Source organism: Melanerpes formicivorus, unplaced genomic scaffold, assembly GCF_026170545.1.
Source record: "Melanerpes formicivorus ecotype bairdi unplaced genomic scaffold, bMelFor1.0.p_v2 SCAF_40, whole genome shotgun sequence".
NCBI lineage: Eukaryota > Metazoa > Chordata > Aves > Piciformes > Picidae > Melanerpes > Melanerpes formicivorus.
Window position 1 is genome coordinate 5602397 of NW_027142392.1, and position 21655 is coordinate 5624051.

A 21655-nucleotide genomic window follows, 5' to 3' on the forward strand; every position below is an offset into this window, starting at 1 on the left:
AACTACTTTTTTTTTTCCCCCAACATACAAAATTTGACTATACAGATAATTTGAATACCTTTGTCACATTGAAGAAGGAAAGAAGTAATTAAATTCTGGATTGCCAATCAAGTTGAGAACACAATATGGAAACCCTCATTAAAGAGCAGGCAAGTAATGATGGTCAAATTGTGACAGGGACTGAAATGAAAATGCAAAATGCCTTCTCCAATCTGTAACATAGTAATATGCATTTTTTTCCCCTGCCCCCATTCCCACTCTTGCTTAAGTCTGAAGTACACTCTGTAATGCATTATTAAGCTAAATTCTGACCCAGTTTCTTAATTATCTGTAAGCTATGGGGAACTTGTAGCAGAATATTAACTAAAGCAAAAGATGTAAGACAGAAGAATCCACAATGGCATTAGAGAGAATCATTAGCATTTTGCTAAGAAAATCCTTCGCATTTTAATACTTAGCCTAATGCATAGAATTTACATTTTCAAGTGGCACAAACACATATGACCAAACCACCAAAAGATCCCAGGCAAACAAAGGAAACAAAAGTATTTGGGGAAGCATTTGTGGATTCACAAAATCCAAAACCTGTAGCATACTGGCACATTTCTGGGACAGCAGGATTTTCCCCAGCTGTTCTTAGTGGATAGCACTGACAGTTGTTACCACCTCATATATATTTTAGATTAACTGCAGAATAGCATCTGCTATGGGGTGCAAAATCATAGAATAAATAAGGTTGGAAAAGACCTCAAAGATCATCGAAGCCCAACCTGTCACCCAACACCTCATGATTACTAAACCATGGCTTCAAGGGCCACATCCAATCCCTTTTTGAACACCTTCAGGGATGGTGACTCCACCACCTCCCTGGGCAGCCCCTTCCAATGGCCAACAACTCTTTGTGTGACAAACTTTCTCCTCACCTGAAGCCTAAACTTCCTCTCGTGCAGTTTGAGACTGTGGCTCAAAATTTTTTGGGGTACCATTTGGATAAGGAACTGTCATACTATGTAACAGCTTGAAAGAATCCCCCAAACACTTTTATGCCTGGTTAGTATCAAGTCAGTGGTTGCAGTTTTATATCTCCTTGCACTGCTGCATATTAGTGGAATATGAGAAGTGTTCATGGTGGAAAAAAATATCAGCCACAGCTGTATTGTACCAGAGATGAAGAATGTCTGAGACTCCCACCTACAAAGCTGCAGGCAATTGTGAGTTTGAAGGCTTGCTTTACTCTGATTTAAGTGTTCAAGTGAGAAAAAGATACTGCAAGAGCACTGTATTTAGTGAGAACAATTTTTAATATGAAGTACTTTTTTTAGCTCTTTGAGGGGAAAAAAAAATGCTTTCCCCACCCCAGAATTGAAGGATGTGTGGTAGGCTCAGAGAGAAATCCAAGCTTTCACTGTAAAATCTGGACAGCAGAGAAAGTCTGCAATATGTGTTTATCATTTTGTGGATGAGGATGCATTTATTTAGTTCAAAGATCAAAGAAAACCCACACAGTCAGAGTGCCATGGAGCTGAGGAGTCACCTAGGTGCAGAGTAAGGAAAAGAGAGTCGAGAGTCAGTTATATACAATATTTTATTAGCAATAGTGTCAAATGCAAGTCTGTAGTTTGCAAAACATTTGATGATTGCAAAGTGCTAACAAGCTTAATGCACCTTCAAGTACATTGCTTCAATTTGAAGTGTATGTTCCCTACTGGAGCATCTGAACATATCATTGCAAATGCCAACACTCTGAATTCCCCCCTTTAACACACCAAGTATTATTATTACTGTGTCCAAAATTCGTCCAAAGTGAAACAAAAAAAAAGCAATGGTGAGATACTCTTCCTTTTCAAGATAAGGAAGAAAACCAAATCAGTATTTTCTACTTGAGCACCTAAAGCAGTCTGCAGGGTTCCACACAAAACAGCCTGATTTTCAACAGGAGATTTTGTAAAAGCACTGCATGCTTTTCTATCTGCATCATTTTTGTTTCTAGACCAATCTGTGTATTTGGTCAGGCCCAAGCATTCATACCCAAGTACCCTCTGTGGAGAATGAACACCTATTTTCTCATGCATTTGCAGTTTGTGTTTGACTGCAACCAAACCAGCATTTAGTCTGCTGTCCTTCAGCCCAAGGAGAGCAGAACTGCGACAGCACATGTTGCTAAGACAAAGCTGAACACCAGGAGAATATTTACCAATGTAAAGATGTCAATCAAACCATTTATGCCATCCTAACACCACAGTGTTTAACTTCTTTCATTTCCTGAAGTGCTTTGATTCAGTGGCAAACTGAGGAAATCCTCATGGCTTCTTTGGTGCAAAACCATTCTGACCAATGCAGGCATAGCTGGATGGACAACCTACAGGCCTTAACCTTATCTCTGTCAGGCAGAATAAAGGCCTCAGTGAAAATATGCTGGTGTACATTGTTCACTTCTCCACATAATCACCAGTGCTATTGTTGTTAAATGAAAGAGAGCCCCACTCCCCCAAAAGCAAAATCATCTACTTAGATACAGCAATGTTCTGCTTCCTTGTGTCATGCCACTCCACAGTTGTCCTTACTCCTCTCACAAAAAAGTCCAGTGAGAGTTCCTTCCCTTCTCAGGACTCTATTTCTTCCATCACTTCCATCACAATTGTTCGAGGACCAGTCAGGATGAGGTTGCTCACTGTCCTGTAATCTACATGGAGAACATTGAGGCCATTGACAGATACAACAAACTGGCAAACCTGAGGAGAAAAAGCAAGTAGCAAAATGTTACAAATCACAGGCTTTCTGTACCTTTATTTATAGATATGTACTATCAACCTCTGGGCATGCAAACCCTCCAGAACTCCTCATATCACCTTATTCACCACTCTTAAAAAAACCCCACATTTCTTAGAATCAATCTGGCAAGTTCATTTTCCACTATTTTTTTAAGTGTGCCTGGAACTTTGAAATCTGTGGAATTCTGAAGTTCTGGGTCACTCTTTGCTGTAACAATGATATTTGCTAATATTTATAGTGCCCTGAAAATACAGGACAACACAGCTCTGGTCACTGCAAAGTGTCTGTTATTCTCTGTTTGTTTTAAACACTTTGATAGAAAGCATTCTAGAGAGCTCTTGGTAGTCACAGTAAAAATCTGCACCATATATCTAGGCTCAGGGCAAGATCTGGATGATGATACAAAGCTGATAGAAGCTTTGTGATACTTCAATAGATTTGGTGGCAAAACCTTCACCCAATACAACAGACCCAAATTCTAAGAGATAGTATCTTGGCAGATGAAGTGAAAATGTCACTGCCATTTTCAGGAGACATTAGTTCCTTCTGTGTTTTATGTGGGCAGGTTTTGGTTTTCTTCAGCAAGTATGGCTCTGAAGCCATTTCAGATATGCTAATATTTTGGTTCTAATAGCCATAACAAATTCAAAATGTTGAAAGTCTTGGATGATTAGAGGCTGTTTCCTGTCCAAAAAAAATAATAATCTTGATAGAAATATTCTGACCAACACTGCTGCATATCTTAAAGGACTTAAGCAGAAAAATGTCACATCAACATTGTGAAAAAAACTGAGGAGGAAAAGAGACAGCAATACAGATTCCTCACAAATATGAAGCCTTCTCTGTATCTAATCATCAGATTGCATATTTGGTAAAAAGGCCAAAAAATGTGTAGTATCTGGAGCTATGTTTTTAATGATAAAAATATGGAGCCTAAGGCAACAACCACCCCATCCTGAGATTTCACCAACCCCACTACATTCACTGGAAGGTTAGCTTACTCCTAAGTAATTTTGACTCTGTAATAAAGAAGCTATGGAGCAAGTACCACTAGAAAGTGTCCTCCTCTTTTATAATGTTACCTTTCCTGTTGAGGCAGAAACACAACACAGTAACGGACGCAGGAAAGATGGGAAGCAGTTTCCAATGCTAGCTCTAAAACAGATTTCCTTGCAAGCCAAGTCATTTATCTTCAGTGCATCGCACCTTGAGTACTGTGTCCAGTTCTGGGCCCCTCAGTTTAAGAAGGACATTGAAACACTTGAACGTGTCCAGAGAAGGGCAACAAGGCTGGGGAGAGGCCTTGAGCACAAGCCCTGTGAGGAGAGGCTGAGGGAGCTGGGATTGTTTAGCCTGGAGAAGAGGAGGCTCAGGGGTGACCTCATTGCCCTCTACAACTACCTGAAGAGTGGTTGTAGCCAGGAAGGGGTTGGTCTCTTCTCCCAGGCAACCAGTCTCAAACCACATCATGGGAGGTTTAGACTCGAGGTGAGGAAAAAGTTCTTCACTGATCGAGTCGTTCATCATTGGAATGTGCTGCCCGGGGAGGTGGTGGAGTCACCATCCCTGGAGGCATTCAAGAGGGGATTGGATGTGGCACTTGGTGCCATGGTCTAGTCATGGGGTCTGTGTTGATAGGTTGGACTCTATGATCCTTGAGGTCTCTTCCAACCTTAGTTATACTGTGATACTGTAAACCACCTGCCCTCTCAGGTAAAACCTGTGGTGAAACTCAACTGATGTGTGTGCCAAGTGCACAACATGTAGTTATTGATGTTCCATTTAAGGAAAATCTAGAGAAAGGAAAGCCAATACAAAAATGTAAAGTTTAATTCAAAATGCTACTGTTGGTTTTAGTCTCTGCTCCTTAGAGCCTCAGCAGCACTCCCTCAAGAGAGGGAAGATCTCTTTCATGCACCTCACCACTGCCCCTCAGAACTCCTCTACAGAGCCAAAGGCCCTGGATATCAGGCTTCCTGCTAGCCTAGACAATCAAACTACAGCACTCAGCAATGTCACTTTGGTAACTTCCATGACAGTATAGATGTCTTTCCTACATGTTCATATGCTGTATCCAGCTGCAAGTAGCATTGGGAAAATAGCTCTGTTTTTGCATGCAAACAAACCTTTTTGAATTTGAAGGATTTTGCTTGAAAAGGCAACCCTTCATCCTCTGCACCATGCCTCAATCAGCACTGAACAGGCCTATCTATATTTTATAATGCAGACTGCAGTACCTACAGGTTTCTAACTTCTATGATGTTCCAACATTGTATCAAGTTTTACTGAATTATAGCTCTGGCTCCAGAGGATTATTTGGGTTGACTTAAGACAGACCTGAAGAAATACCATTGTCTCTCCTGGCTTACTGCAGGTTTTGGGAGTCGAATAGCTGATGTTTCTTTTACTGCTGTTTACTCTCAGATTTGTCCAGTCACTGAAATCCCAATGCAGGGGACTCAGTTGGCCAGGGGAAGGCATGCAAGCATATTGTGGATAAATCCACATGCTGGATCACGTCAGGAGCATCCTAGGGATGCTGGGGAACTTCCCTGACAAAGGAACACTTTCTACACTAGCCATCCACTCACACCAAGGCTGCAGTGGTGTAAATGCAGACAGTACAGGTAACAGTAGTGAACAGCAACCTGGATGCCAAAACAGCTTCTCGCACAAAAGGCAAGAGTCGACATGTCTGCCTTCTTGATATGCTTGTTTCAAGGTATGCCCTTGGCAGTAATTATTAATCAGCAGTGTGCATGGGATGAGAACAGTCCCCATTGTGCCACCCTTTGCACTGGATCCAAGCAACCAGTTTCACCATTTTCAGTGGATAGGATTAGATGTAAGACATGCACCCAATTCAGACGAGAAAAGAAAGAGGAGGGCAAAGCGAAGAGCATGTTTGTTCTAAAGCATGAAAGGACCCATGAGGAACAGGAGATGGTAATAAAGAGCCTGTCACCCTGGGGGCAGAAACCTTTCTCCATGGCTATCTCTTGGCCAGGGCCCTTGAGGGCTGAGTCTCTGCAAATGCCAAATCCAGCCCCCTCAGGGATAAAAAGATGTGCAGCTATTTGCTGTGCTCTCTAGTCCTGACAAGGGGAGAGAGGTTGTCACAGTCCTGGGCTACTCACTATGCTGAGTGTCCCAAGTTTTCCATCCATCAGGAGAAACAAAATGCAGCACTGTTTCATTCACTTGGCCATCATCAACCCTGCCCCCCAAAAGACTCCATTGTGCACTGCTCTCTTGGAGTTAAAACCATCAAAAGCAAGTGGGTACCCACAAAGCAGCCCTGACCAAGTGTATCAACCCACATAGTACCATCTCAGGAATTCTCTTAAGGTGGCTTTTACAAAATCTGTGATTTAATGTTACAAAAACAAAGCTCAAAAGGCTGTAAGGGCTCAGCTCATAGCTACAGCTGTTAAGTGCTCTGTAACTATAAACATGTAAAAATTCTCTGTTGGTTTCCACACATCAGTAACCATACGAGATAATAAACTCAAGTTGAAAGAGCCTCAAAGAGCCTTTTATTACTCATTTCCTCATAGCTCTCTGAGGAGTTTGACAGGAGATAAGCATCCATTTTTATCCCTCAAAGTGCAAGGAATTACAAACCCCAGAATAAATTCCAACCATTCTGTTGGCCAGGATGTGGCAATCTAAAAACCACAGAAATAATAACAGTTAAATAAAGTAACACTGCAATGAAAAGACTTCAAGTATTTAAGTGTTGCAGTAATAAACATTTCTGTTAACTATTGCAATTTCCCACCTTGGCATACAGAAGCCCACATGAGGAGGAGGAGCAGCAGAAAAGGCAACCCTGTCCTGTGGGTTTTCACTGGCACATACAGAGAGTTTAACCAAACCCAGGTGTTTGCAGGAAGAAAAGGAAAACTTCAACTTTGGAGTTAGATTTGAACAGAAAGGATCTGCAAACAGTGCTTAAAGAAGTTCACAAGGATTTGACAGGTCACTTATCAAACTGAAGGTGGCAAGAAGAGGAATTACAATTTGTTACTGTAACACTTAATGGCCAAAGTCAGGCTTGTGCTATGCTTAGAGCTGTACAGCCCTTCCTCCCCCTCACTGCTTATTGCTCTTCCCTCCACAGCAAGCTTTGGCTGCTGGCCCTTCCCTGGTCTTGCCAAGCTGCCCTGGAGATGTACATCCACACCCCCTGATTTTCCTGCTGGGAGAGCTGCTCTCTGGCCAAACCAAAGCCCAGTTTCCTCTCTGGGGGCTGGGTGGCCAAGCTGACTGATCAGAAGCAGTGGTGAAGACGACTAGGGGATTCTCCTGAGAGATGCCAGAGACCAGCTGCAGGCATGGGCGTATCTTAAACTAAATTACTGAACAAAAACATTGCATGCCTGTCGCTAATTCTTGCTTAGCATTCTGCCTCAGGATGACCTTAATAAGCCTGAATGCTACAAGAACAGGCAGTTAGCCTAGGTCCTGGGATACTCAGATCTGTTTGTACCACAGACTCAGGCCAGCTCCACAAGGAGAGGTGGCTGCTCTCCAGTTTAATATATGTATTTTTTGAAAGAAATCCTTTAACACTTTCCTTTCTAGGCACACTTTTTAGAAGGGTGCTGTGAAAGATCAGGAAAAGCTGGAAATTAGCACCACCAGAATTAGGTTCAAGTGACAATTGCAAAGCTCTCCAGGACACCCCTAAAAAAATGATTTCTTTTTACACATGCAGTGAGTGCAACTGGATGCAAAGCAATCAACAGCTCTGCAAAGTCAACAGATAATAGTTCTCCAAACAGCTACAATAAGACCATAATTACAGTTGTTTGTTGTGGTTTGTTTCCCCTCCACCCCCCCCAAATCAGGGGGCAGCCTGGGTGGGAATGGCTGGGGAGCTGCCCAGCAAGTGTGTGTGCCTCATTTCACTGGCTGTGCATTAAGGCTCATGCATTTATCATTCATATTTTGGTGCCAGGATCAGTGTCCAGAATCCACTCTGTTTTTGACTAACTTCTCTAAGAGACTATAAACACTATTATAAATACAGAAGAAATAGGTACCAAAGAAATCAATATTACCAAATACACCAGACCTTGAATACAAAGCCAGATTTACAATGATGCACTAAGGAGTCTGTGTTTCAGCAGTACTCATCTCTTACCCAACTATCTGGGCAGTGACAGATCCATTCAGGGCTAAGACTGCAAAGCACAACATCTGTGAGCACACTTGAGCTTTCTCCAGGAGTACCAAGGTCAATCAAGCAGCAAGGTTTTTCACAGGTGCCAAAAGCTGCTCTGGCATCAGGTGGAAAGATCATAGATTGATGCTGAAAGCACTGCCAGAAATTCATTTCTACTGAAGGTGTGAATGTTACTGTGTATGTGGCAACTGCACCAAGATGAAGCTAGAGAGTCAGTTCCAGCCTCACACTAGTCTTTTGTTCTGAAGCAGCTAGGATATCACCACTGATCTCTAGGCAGGTCTGAAGAGAGGTTTCTGGCAGTGCACAGCTGGAACCAGGGCCAGCAGGCCAGGTCCTGGTGCAAAGCAGGTCCCTTTGAAAGTAAAGCACTTCAGAAGTTACTAGCACCTTGCACAGAAATGTATCATTGTTGTGAAAGCTGTGTGCAAACTGGCTCAGTCATCCACCATGAGACTGACCAGAGCAAAGGATTAAACCCAGTCTTCATTTGTACACAAACTGATTTACATATGATTATCAGGGCATGCTCCTGTAACTATTATTTCTTCATCTTATCTGATGCAATGCCAAAGGCACACAGATAATTTCTGCTTTAAGAGAAGCCATTCCCCAAATACATGAAAGAATGTATTCAAGTCTTTTTGTTGGGTTTTGTGTGTGGTTTTTACTATTTAATGCTAACTTTATTAGCATGAAATAAAAGTCAGGAATTCAGGCAAGTGTGGGACTGACTTTCAACCCTGTAAAATTCTTCAGAAGTTTTCCTGAGGACTAAAAGCTGCTAAGCATAACTTCTTTCAGAGCTGTCTAAAGTACATTCTGACAATTTTACAGCATAAAATTGATAATGAGAATTGGACTTTTGGACACAGTTATATTGTCAGTGTTAGTGCTTTGGCTTTTCTTCTTACTAATGAATATTCAAGTGAAATCCATTACAGAAACAGGCTGCTTGCATTTCTCTTCTTGAGCTACCCTCAATCATTACAAATAAATGTGGTTGGTTTTCTTTTCCACATCCTACTAACCCTGCAGGGACAAGGATCAGCTGGCCAGTTTGAGTCACTTATGCTTATCATTGCTTCATTATGGTATTCACAAACTCACTGTGCCCCTTCCAGAGGAAAGGCTCTTCACGTGTGGTTTGCAAAACCATCTGTTTTCTCTGTCTTATCTGCACAAGATACCTGCAGATCCTGACTTCTATTAAGTATCAGACCATGCTGTCAGTAAGAACCCTTCCTTGTAGCCACCTGTGCAAACTGGGGCTGAAGGGTTAATGTGACCTGGGGATACCTTAAGCAGAAGAGCAAACAAATCAAGCTCTTCACAACTTCGAGGCACTTTTTAAAACTCTAGGCTGGTTTGAAGACTGAAAAAGTCACTGGTTGATTCCTGTGGTATGGCCACAGCTCTCACCTGTGAGGAGTACTGAACTGCTGAAACTGAGAACATGAAAGTAAAGCACAAAAGAAAATACGGTATTTACCATTGCTTGTTTATAAAGGTGCTGTATCTGCTTCAGCTTTTGCTGTCTGAAGGCATAAGTGCTACATGAATGTAACATCTGAAACAACTTTCCAGCCTTCAGCTAGGAAGGGGACATCCAAGCTTCTATGATTTTAAAGGGGATTTCCCCCACTGGAATTCCCACCCCACATATTTCCTTTAGTATTCTGGGAATGCTGAGAAGCACTGCTCCCATTCCTGCCTCCCAAGTGCTGCTGTGCTCTCAAGCTAACAGAAGGAACTCAAGGTATCACTTTTTAGATCTAATGGAAATATGAAATACAAAGGAGTTGAGAAATGAGTGAAAGTAAACACTCCTATCTAAAGCTGTTATTTTGTCTCAGAGGAACAAAGCCCACTGTTTCTACTTCTTACTGCAATTACCATTTAAAATTGATTAGTTACAAATGAGTGACCACTGACCCTGCTGGATGTTCCATCCCTTGAATAAGTTTTTTGAGCCAACTGCCATATCATCACCTCCTACCTCACATACCATGGGTTTGTACACAAGCCCCCTTAGTGCCAACACCAGAGAAGATGGTTTCCTTCTCCTTGGGCATTAAAGAACCAATCTTACTTTTAGAGGAAACATGGTTTTTAAAAAGGCTTGCTTATTAAAAGCTGGAGCAGTAACCTGATCCAGGATACCACAACCCTCTCTATTGGCAGGAAGGGATATCCTATGCCTGAACTGCAAAGGACTGTGTGGATCTGGGTATCAAACTCCTTCCGAAGAGGGGGAAAGTTTGTAGCAGGACTTGGTGCCTGCACTCCCAAGAGGTGTTCCTGTCGTCTTCTGTTGGCTCCAGGGAAAAATTACACCAACACCTGGCCCTTGGCCCTTTTAATCTTGTGCCAGCAAAAATGAAGAAATGAAAGAACTTGTCTCCAGGCAAAGTAAATTCCCTGATGTGCCTGACATGGCTGGAGGAAGGAGGCAATAGACACATAACTGGTTGGTGTCAAGAAGGGAGATGAAAAGGAAATGAAGATAAAAATCAACATTTCTGGCAGGGGCTTACATTTAGATCAGTGAACCACAGGTTAAGTTTCCAGATAACTGAAAGTCACAGTGAAATGAATGGCAAGATGGATGTTAGAGTAGAAGGAACAATCACAGAGAAATCTGAGGCAGGAGAACAACAGTGGAGAAGAGAAGTTGCAAATCTCACCTTCCTTTACACTCTTATAAGCACAACCCACACTTATGCTGAGTAACCCATAGCCATAAACCAGAAATCCTTCCTCAAAGAGCCCAGGCCACAGAGATGCTGAACATGCTGCTACAGAAGAGCCTAAGACCCAAGACTAACCTTCTACATCAAAGCAAACTGAAGCAGCACTGAATCATTTACTCCCACTCTAAGATTTAGATTGTCACACTGGAATCAGGAAAAGGGATAAAAATTAGAGCTCCTTAAAGTTACATTTCCAGTTAATATTACTTAGCTACTTTAGTTATAAGAATTCATGCAGTCTTCCTAGGATAAATCAAAGCTGGAACCTCAGTTCAAAACCTACTGCATGTCACCAGAAGGTTAAAAAATCATGCAATGTCCTTTTCTACATAATTGAGGTTACTGGATGAAAGAGAAAGAACTGCAGCTGTGTGTTCAGCTCTGTAAATACCTCTAGCAACTGTGTAATTGGCTGTAGAGCGTGGGTGGTGTGGGAGTAGGCAAGTATCCAGGTCTTGCATAAACACAAGATTTTCCTCTCCAAAGGGACACATTTCTTGTTCGGTCTACACTGGTGTTAAGTCAGCCAGTGAGCTACAAACTGGGTACCAGCAGAGCATGGGTACAAAGCACAGCAGAGGAAATTAACCCCCTTTACAGAATCACAAACATGAGCATGCAGTTTTGGCTCTCCATCTTGATCTGTGGCTGCAGAATGGTATGGACAGTTGGTCTGAGGTTCAGAGCATCTTTTCATTACATATTACTTTGTTTGTTTTTACAAAGGGGATGAATTTATGGTATTCCAAACTATTGGTCTCTAACTGAACAAAATCAATCAGAAATTAAACAGCATAATATAAAAGCTGCATAATATTAAAATAATAACTAAGTGTATTTACAGAATCACAGAATTGCCAGGGGTGGAAGGGACCTCGAGGATCATCTAGTTCCAATCCCCCTGACATGGGCAGGGACACCCTCCACTAGATCAGGTGGCTCAGAGACAGCCTGGCCTTAAAAACATCCAGGGATGGGGCATCCACCACCTCCCCGGGCAACCTGTTCCAGTGTCTCACCAACCTTATGGTGAAGAACTTCTTCCTGATGTCTAATCTAAATATACTCTCCTCTAGCTTAAAAATATGTCATAAAAGACATAACTCACACAATATAAATTAAATCTTAGATTCTCAACCAGCCTTAAGCCTTGATGATCTCTGAAGTCTTTTCCAACCTTGTTGATTCTACAGTTCAGTTTCCTCCTCAAAAATGCTTTCATTTCAACAAGTCTTGCACCTGGGAAGGAACAACTCCCTGCACCAGTATCAGCTGGGGATGGACCTGCTGGAGAGCAGCAAAGGCAAAAGGGACCTGGGGGTCCTGGTGGATGGAAGGATGACCGTGAGTCCGCAATGTGTTCTTGGGGCCAGGAAGGCCAATGCCATTCTGGGGTGGATTAGAAAGGGTGCAAGCAGTAGGTCAAAAGAGGTTCTCCTCACCCTCTACTCTGCACTGGTGAGGCCACATCTACGGTATTGTGTCCAGTTCTGGGCCCCTCAGTTCAAGAGGCAGTGAGCTGCTTGAAAGAGTCCAGCGCAGAGCCACAGGGTGATTAAGGGAGTGGAGCATCTTCCATAAGATGACACTGAGGAAGCTGAGGGCTCCTTAGCTTAGAGAAGGCTGAGAGGTGACATCAACGTTTATAACTATGTAAAGGCTGAGCCCCCAGAGTATGGAGCCAGGCTCTGCTCGCTGGTGCCCAGTGACAGAACAAGGGGCAATGGTGGAAGTTGAGGCACAGGAAATTTCACATAAATGAGGAAAAAGTTTTTTCCTCTGTAAGGGTGACAGAACACTGGAACAGGCTGCCCAGGCAGGCTGTGGAGTCTTCCTCTCCAGAGATGTTCAAGACCTGCCTGGATCTGTTCCTGACTAATCTGGGGTAGGTGATCATGCTCTGGCAGGGGTTGTGGACTAGATGATCTTTTGAGGTCCCTTCCAGCCCCTGAAATTCTGTGATTAAAGGTCCCTTTCAACTTCTAACACCCTATGATTCTTGAGCACAACCCTCCTTGGATGCCTGAAGGTTCACCTGCCAAGTAGCTTCATGTCCCACCCCAAGGGTCACAGAAGCACAATTGTTGTGGTTTGAAGAGACCTTTAAGAGCATCAGGTCCAAGCCAGTACTGCCAGGTGCCCACTAAACCCTTGTTCCTCAGCACCACATCTCCACAGCTTTTCAATCCTTTCAGGGGAGGGGGACTCCATACTGCCTTGGGCTGCCCTATCTCAGGGTGCAAAGAAACAAGGAGGAACAACAAAACCTGTTTCCCCACCACCACCCTGCTTCATCTTCCCAAAGCAGCTCCTGCTCCACTCTGCCTAAACAGCTGTCTGCACCTATTCCAGAGCCAGGGGCAAGACCCTCAACAAGCCAAGATACCACACAAAGGAGCTCAGCCCCAGTGAGGAGGCCCAGCCAGCACCTGTGGATGATATTGGAGTAGTCATCAATTGTTGCCCTAACAACCGGGGGGCCACCAGGCCCCCCGGCCTTTGTTGTCACCACCACCATCACCCAGTGTGCACCAGGGGCACTCACCAGCAATGAGAGGAGGATCCTCCAGCCCAGATGGGCTCAGCTTGGGGCTTCTGCCTTTCCTGGGGGGATTATAAAGGGGAATGGGTGGGGAGGGCCAAGTAGCCACACCTGGGGTGGGAGGAGACTCCAACAGAGCCCAGGTGCTCTGGGATTTGAGGGGGAAAATGGGGTGGGAAAGGGGCAGATATGGTGGGAAAGGGGAGGGGGTGCTGAAAGAAGGGGATTTTAAAATAACATTATTTTCCATAGATCTTTCATAATGAACAACTGCAGCTCCATGCAAAAAGAACAAACCCACCAATGCTTCATGAAATAAAGCACAATGGTGGCTATTACAATGAAACCTTTCCACAAGTATCATTTTGCTTGGCAGGAAAATCTCTGCTTTTCAGATCAAGATAACAAGTTTTAACAAAAATAAAAAGTTCATCCAAGACTGAATTTTTTCCCTGGATACCAGCAGACACCACCAGGACAATTGAGGGACTGGAGCTCTGCCCTAGGAGGAGGGACTGAGAGCCCTGGGACTTTTTAGTCTGAAGAGGAGAAGACTGAGAGGGGATTTAATACATGTGTATAAATATCTGAGGGTTGGGTGTCAAGAGGGAGGGGACAGGCTCTGCTCTGGTGCACCCTGTGATAGGACAAGGGGCAACAGATATAAACTCCAGCACAGGAGGTTCCACCTCAACATGAGGAGGAACTTCTTCACTGGGAGGCCCACAGAGCACTAGAACAGGCTGCCCAGAGAGGTTGTGGAATCTCCTCCACTGGAGACTTTCAAGACCCATCTGGATGTGCTCCTGTGCAACTTGTGCTAGATTCTATGGCCTGGCTCTGGCAAAGGGGTTGGACTTCGTGATCTTCAAAGTTCCCTTCCAACCCCTAACATCCTGTGATCCTTACCACTGGTTCAGATAGCACCTGACTCCCCACCCCACTGATGAGAATTCCTGGGAATTTAAGTCCTTTTTATCTTTTTTTTTTTGGCTAGGAATAGAATCAAACTGTTGCTGTGCACACTCACAAAAAGAGTGAGCAAATTAGAGAGGGAAAAGAGATGACCTAATATCCCCTGAGAACAGCTTTTGATCTGCACACAAGTCTTGGTTTCCCCAACAGATTGACTGAGTGGTCAGACAAACACCAACAAGGCAAGCAGGAGTTACTCACATAGGTAAATTAAAGCTATCTGCAGATATCTGGAGGGTAATAACATATGGACCTAATACTCTGAAAGCAAACCTTCCATAAATACAGAGCAGGGAAATATAGGTCACTGCTTCTCATGACCCTAATTGGGAATTGGTGTGTAAAATGACTGACTAAACTGAGTCCCAGTGAGAAATACCCACAGGTAAAGCTGAACTGAGCTGGGACATGTCAGGAAAGCAAATCAGCAACTGCATGCTTAGCTTCATAAGAGTTTTTATTGTACACTACAGTTTGATACCTACCGCAGGACAGCTCTGAAAATGTTAAGTAACTCAAATGGCCAAAGGTGGCTCTGGGTGAAATACTGCCTCAGAAACAGAAGAACACAGAGTCTTAGCTTAGAAATAATGTCTGTTTATGCTGGGCTTCACCTTTTAGTGTTGTGTTTTGTTTTGTTTCCTGGTCTGTCGATATCTAAACTAGAGTTGACAATATTAGTTAAAATCAGTCCCTGAACCAGCTCAAACAAGAGAGTTACAAGGGCAGTCAGATCTGGGTAGGGAACCCTCAGCACCCTCCCGGTATCAAGACTAATGAGCAGGAACAGTCTGCGCCGTTTGAGACAAACAGCTGCTCTCTGTTTGCACAGACAACAGTGCAATTGTTTCTCCATGTGTTTGACTAGCTAAACACAGCCTTGGCTTTAGCGCAGCGTGTGTCGCAAATCATCTGCTTGTATTATGGAAGGACACCAGCTTGTGTCTTGAGCTGCAACAAGGCAAAACATGGAGAAGTGGTGGGAAGGGTCTGCAGAGCAGGCAGCTGGGGAGCAGCAGCATCCCCGAAGTGCTTGGAGTGGAGAGCTGCCATAACCACAATGCTGTAAATGCAGCAGCGTCTGAGGACCCCTTCAAGGCATCAAGTGAAATGGATATTGCAAACCTAATAATACAGAATGTTTTTCATGTTCAACTGACAGCAAAAGCTGTTCAAAATGCCAGTGTTTTATTGTACTGGTCTCTAATACTGTGTCTTTTAAAACAGATTCTTAGGATACTCTTTTTAAGATTTCAGCCAGGTAAGTTTTCAGATGACAGCCTTCTTGTAAGAGAGCCTGGACTGCCTACGAGTGACCTGCAAGAGCCTAACAAAACTTGAGCAAGGGGAAGGTCCCAGCTGTTCTAGCTGGCACTAAATCTCCATGCTGGAATTTGGAAGCTCTATCAAAACACAAGCACAGCCCTGTCTTACAGTGCAGCTGAAACCAAGACTGCTTTCTCTCCTTCTGAATGGCTACAGCTGTTAAGAAACAATCAAGAAAGCACTTTCATAGATGCAGGGTGTTCAGCTCTCTGGGTTATCCTGCCATAAAACAGCGTTTGCAAAGAACTTTTACACCCACTTTTTATTCAAATAATGGGGCTGCTGCATTTAAAAAAATACACTCATCTCCAGTTAAGAACCTGCAGACAGTACTTCCCACCCCCCCCCCGAACTGTATTTGCTATTGGTGAGCAGAAGACATTGTACAGACACCAGTGTAGTCAGCGGCTTGTTGCCCAACAGCACTTTAGGTGACTGGCCTAAAAACAAGTTGAATTTTAGTGCTGTCAATTCAGAAAGAACCCAGCTCTGAGGTATTATGAAACTTTCTGTATTTGCATAAGGCTTCAGTAAAGAAAATGAAAAAAGTCATTTTATTGCCCAGTAAAACTCCCTCTCTGTTAAAAGAGTCTTTATAAAAATATCAGAGTTATTGGAAATGTAATACTGCTCTGCAGGCAAAAAATCAGGTCTGGGATAAGCAAGTAAAACCTTGCTAAACCTCTATCCTCGAAGTTCAGGGGAGGAGAAAAAGGAAAGTCACTGTTAAAAGTGAAATTTATACTCAACAAACTAACATAACTAATATAACATAACATAACATACTCATAACATAACATAACATACTCAACAAACTAACATAACATAACTGCATCCAGTTCTGGAGCCCCTATTACAAGAGGGATATGGAGGTGTTGGAACGTGTCCAGAGAAGGCCCACGAGGATGATTAGAGGGCTGGAGCACCTCTCCTATGAGGACAGACTGAAGGAGTTGGGGCTGTTCAGTCTGCAGAAGAGAAGGCTCCGAGGTGACCTCATTGTGACCTTTCACAATCTGAAGGGGGCCTACAGGAAGGGTGGGGAGGGACTGCTCAGGATCTCAGGTAGTGATAGGACTAGGGGGAATGGAATGAAGCTGGAGGAGGGGAGATTCAGGCTGGATGTGAGGAGGAAGTTCTTCACCATGAGAGTGGTGAAGCCCTGGAATGGGTTGTCCAGGGAGGTGGTCGAGGCCCCATCCCTGGAGGTGTTTAAGACCAGGCTGGACAAGGCTCTGTCCAGGCTGATCTAGTGTGGGGTGTCCCTGCCCATGGCAGGGGGGTTGGAACTAGATGATCCTTGTGGTCCCTTCCAACCCTGACTGATACTATGATACTGTATTTTATGAAGGAATTGCCACTGCCTTAATTTCTTCTGTATGATGCCTAATATGGGTCTTGTCCAAAACCAGGACTGAAAATCAGAAAATGAATTTCACTCTGGGTTTGTTTTTTTTGCTGGAGTGAGTCTGAGCACCATGCTGCCTGTCTGCATGGAGTGGATCTATCCCATATTTTCTATACTTCAGGAGGCTGACTTCACACCAAGAGCAAGCACCTAGTCTCTAGTCCAGTATAAAGCTGGCTGGGGTTTTTTTGGGTGATTTTATGCCCACTGACTCAGAAAACCAGGAGCCCATGGTCCATTGAAATGAGTGCAGTCCCACGCCTCATCTGCTTGGCGATATCTGTGCATTCGAGGCCATCTGCACAAGGATGGAGTTCACCTAACCATACAAAATAGCAACAGAAGTACTGTGGCCTCAGAAGAGATGTCTTCAAAACAAACTGACCCTTAAACAAGTCTATGGTGAAAGAGGAAAGGGAAACCAAGGAAGTAAGCAGAAATGGAGAGGCACCAAAGGAAGCAGAAATGTCGGATGAAATTCTGACCTGTCTGAGATGACAGAAGCTTTCTCATGGTTTTAGAAGAACCAGAATGTCACACCTAAGAGTCTGATGAGTTATTAAAACAAGCACAAGAGAGAAAATTTTTAATAATGATTAGCAGAGACTGGAATATGGTATCAGTGGAAATGAAGTCTCTATCTCCACAGCAGTTACAACCAAGGCAGAGATGACAGGGTGGTATGCCACAAAGTATTTGGAGTTAATATAAATACAAATCTCTCATCAAAATGGGAAGGAGGATAGCTTAGAAGGAGGACATTTGTTGAAACTGAAGTTTGAAATCAGTGGAGCCTGTCCAGTTCTGGGCCCCTCAGTTTAGGAAGGAGATTGACTTGCTGGAACGAGTCCAGAGAAGGGCAACAAAGTTGGTGAGGGGTTCGGAACACAAGCCCTATGAGGAGAGGCTGAGAGAGCTGGGGTTGCTTAGCCTGGGGAGGAGGAGACTCAGGGGTGACCTTATTGCTCTCTACAACTACCTGTAGGGAGGTTGTGGACAGTAGGATGTTGGTCTGTTCTCCCAGGCAGCCAGCACCAGAACAAGAGGACACAGTCTCAGGCTGCACCAGGGGAGGTTTAGGCTGGAGGTTAGGAAGAAGTTCTATACAGAGAGAGTGATTGCCCATTGGAATGGGCTGCCCAGGGAGGTGGTGGAGTCATCATCACTGGAGGTGTTCAGGAGGAGACTTGATGGGGTGCTTGGTGCCATGGGTTAGTTGATTAGATGGGTTGGACTGGTTGATGGGTTGGTCACGATGATCTTGAAGGTCTCTCCCAACCTGATCTATTCTATTCTACTCTATTCTACTCTATTCTACTCTATTCTATTCTATTCTATTCTGGCAGTCCCAGTATAGAATAACAGGGGTTTAAGGTAGGTCAAACCAGTTGATAAAGTGTATCAGGGCTCAGCCCAAAAATGTTGGGAACTACTCAGCTGAGGTTAATTAAACACACCCACAGGATATGTAAGCTCTGGGAAAGTTACACAGGCATCATTACAGCTCATCAGCACAGTCCTTGAGCAAATGATGACCACAGACCAAAACCAGAAGGCAGGCAGAGTGTAGGAACACCCAGACAGAGATTCATGCATGGACTGGGAAACCCTGGTGAATGTTGTACCTGCTGTTAAACAATTGTCAAGAACAATCAACAATCCATTTTCCATGTCAACAGCAGAAATGATCATTTTCACATTCACAAATATTTAATCTCAGCTTCAGTTGAATCATCATGCTGCTAACACTGCCACCTTAAATTTCCCTTTAGAGTCTTTTAGAAAGATTTCTACTAAAGATTAAATAAACAAAACCCAAACAAACAAACAAACAAACACATCCAAACTGTTAACACATCCTAATGTGACAATGTGCTCTTCTTGAACATGACTGACAAGATGTTCAAGGCTAATATTAGGCTATCCTATTCAACTCGCCAATTTCTGCAGTGGGTAGAAGCACAGAATCAACCAGGCTGGAAAAGACCTCAGAGATCTTGAAGTCCAACTTATTACCTAACACCTAACACCTCATGACAAGTAAACCATGGCTTCAAGTGCCATGTCCAATCCTTTTTTTGGAACACCTCCAGGGACAGGGACTCCACCACCTCCCTGGGCAGCCCACTGCAATGGCTAACAACTCTCTCTGTGATGAACTTTCTCCTCACCTCGAGTCTAATCTTCCCCCAGTGCAGCCAGAGACTGTGTTCTCTTGTTCTGCCACTAGTTGCTTGGGAGAAGAGACCAACCCCCACCTGTCTACAACCTCCTTTCAGGTTCTTCACTTGCACATAAAATCTGAGGTTCTGGTTACAGCTGCATAAAGTGAAAGCCACAACTAAAACTTCTTTGAATTTTCTCTGTTTTTGCAAAACAAGCTTTGATTTTATAGCAAAATATCAAATCTGGTTTCCTTAACATGAAATTTTGCTGAAGTCACAGGTGCTTGATTACAGTTTTCACATGTCTGTGAAAGAAAATGGGTCTTTATACGATAGTTTATAACTAAATACTAACAGAAAAGTAGGCATTCACATGAAGAGACATGTTTGGAACAGATAGCCATTTATATCCAAGCCCTACAGTAGAGGCATTCATCACACACAGTGCCATGCACACTTAACTCTACTGCTTCTCTATTTATGGACAAGCTACAAAGGCAGTTCATCAGCAACTTTTTTTTGAGTGTTCACATCACCAAATACATTCCTTCTGAATTCACTCTAATGTGATTACCAAATGCAGCAGTGAGCTGATAACACAGCTAAAGGAAAACACCAACCTGCCTCAGTGTTTTCATGCCCTAATTGAAAGCAGATGGCAACTTGTGCAATTTATGCTTTTATACAACCAGTGAAATGTAGGTATGAGATAACAATTCTAAGATTGAATTGCATCTGCTTCAACAACACCATATGCTAGTGCACAGTGTAAGTATTTATTCAAAGCTTCTTCACCTCCTCATTTAAAGCTCAGTCACCTGAAATAGTGAAAGTACCCTTCAGATATCTTCAATTACCACTGAAGCATCAGTATTTTAAAGGGTTGGAGTCCCTTTAGGCTGCCTGTAGGAGTTACAAAGAAGTTTCTCACACATGTGGTCCAAGCTTCTCTGCTTTTCCCTCTATCCTATCAAACATTGGAGATTTGCCACAGACATAAATGAGATATTTTTTCATAGGGGAACAACCCTTCCTTCCTCCCATCCCTCCCTCCCATCCCTCCCTCCCTCCCTTCCTTCCTTCCTTCCTTCCTTCCTTCCTTCCTTTCCTTCCTTCCTTCCTTTCCTTCCTTTCCTTCCTTCCTTCCTTCCTTCCTTCCTTCCTTCCTTCCTTCCTTCCTTCCTTCCTTCCTTCCTTCCTTCCTTCCTTCCTTCCTTCCTTCCTTCCTTCCTTCCTTCCTTCCTTCCTTTCCTTCCTTCCTTTCCTTCCTTCCTTTCCTTCCTTCCTTTCCTTCCTTCCTTCCTTCCTTCCTTCCTTCCTTCCTTCCTTCCTTCCTTCCTTCCTTCCTTCCTTCCTTCCTTCCTTCCTTCCTTCCTTCCTTCCTTCCTTCCTTCCTTCCTTCCTTCCTTCCTTCCTTCCTTCCTTCCTTTCCTTCCTTCCTTTCCTTCCTTCCTTCCTTTCCTTCCTTCCTTTCCTTCCTTCCTTCCTTGCTTTTCCTTTATTTTCCATTTTCAGGCAGGGTTATTTTTCCCCAGGGAGGTGGTAGAATCACTGTCCCTGGAGATGTTCAAGAAATGTGTGGGCGTGGCATTTTGGGTCATGGTTTAATGGCCATGGTGGTGTTAAGTCAATGGCTGGTCCTAATGATCTTAAGAGGCCTTTTCCAGCCAAAACAGTGCTGTAATTCTATGATCTGACTTGTCAAACAGTTAAGCAATCACCAGGTTTGAGGTCAGATTAGCAGGCACCATGGAACGGGACTTGTGTTTCTCTGCCGCATGGAGTATGTTCGACCTCCCAAGAATCTCTTCCCTTTGCAGAAATCTAAGGCCTTGGCAATTGCTCTGACAGCACATGGGTTTGGGTTGATTTTCCCCCATCTTGGCACCTTATAATGCGTAGCTTTTAGTCCTATATGTAACAAGCCTGTAGTATTTTGCTATTGTGGTAGTATTTAACTCTTTGGACTAGTCAGATTCTACCTACATTTCTCTTATTGCAGGGAGACTGAGCTTGATGACCTTGATGAACCTGACAGCAATCTGCTCCATGAGATAGTAGTTACTCAATTACACTTGAGATTTGGCTCTTACTCAGCTGGTGAAATAATTTGAGAACCTGGACCTGAAATAATCATTTATGAATGCAGAAGATGACAGCACAGGCAAAAAATTTATGAGGTTGACCTCCTTCCCATGGCAGCTTCTAAAGATCAGATGGAAAGCAGAACCCCACTGCAACAGTCCTGGCTACATACATTGTACTCCTCAAGCAGAGCTTGATGCAGAAGTGGCTGTTACCAGTGACCTTATGTGGTCCCCTAAACTCCCTCCTACTAAACAGAATGAAGGACTAGGACATGATAACAAAGCTTGAGTGGCCATTGAAAATTTGTATGATACAAGGATCTTAAGTAACACCTATAAATAGTAATTTGTTCAAAATCAACTTAAGGAATGAGATACACTTTAGGATTAGTCAAAGGTTAGAGCTGGGCACTGATTTCTCCACCTGAAGCGAAGG

General features: G+C 43.6%; 1 protein-coding gene across 1 annotated transcript in view; it reads right to left on the minus strand.

The window, feature by feature from the left end:
- Window positions 1–1567: 1567 nt before the first annotated feature.
- The window catches only part of DEPTOR (DEP domain containing MTOR interacting protein), a 77115-nt gene continuing 57027 nt past the window's right edge, over window positions 1568–21655 (minus strand). Inside the window, exon 10 of the mRNA XM_068158636.1 lies at window positions 1568–2732. Within this exon, the coding sequence (XP_068014737.1) occupies window positions 2604–2732 (129 nt within the window). The 3' untranslated portion in view covers window positions 1568–2603. The remainder of the gene's footprint in view (window positions 2733–21655) is intronic.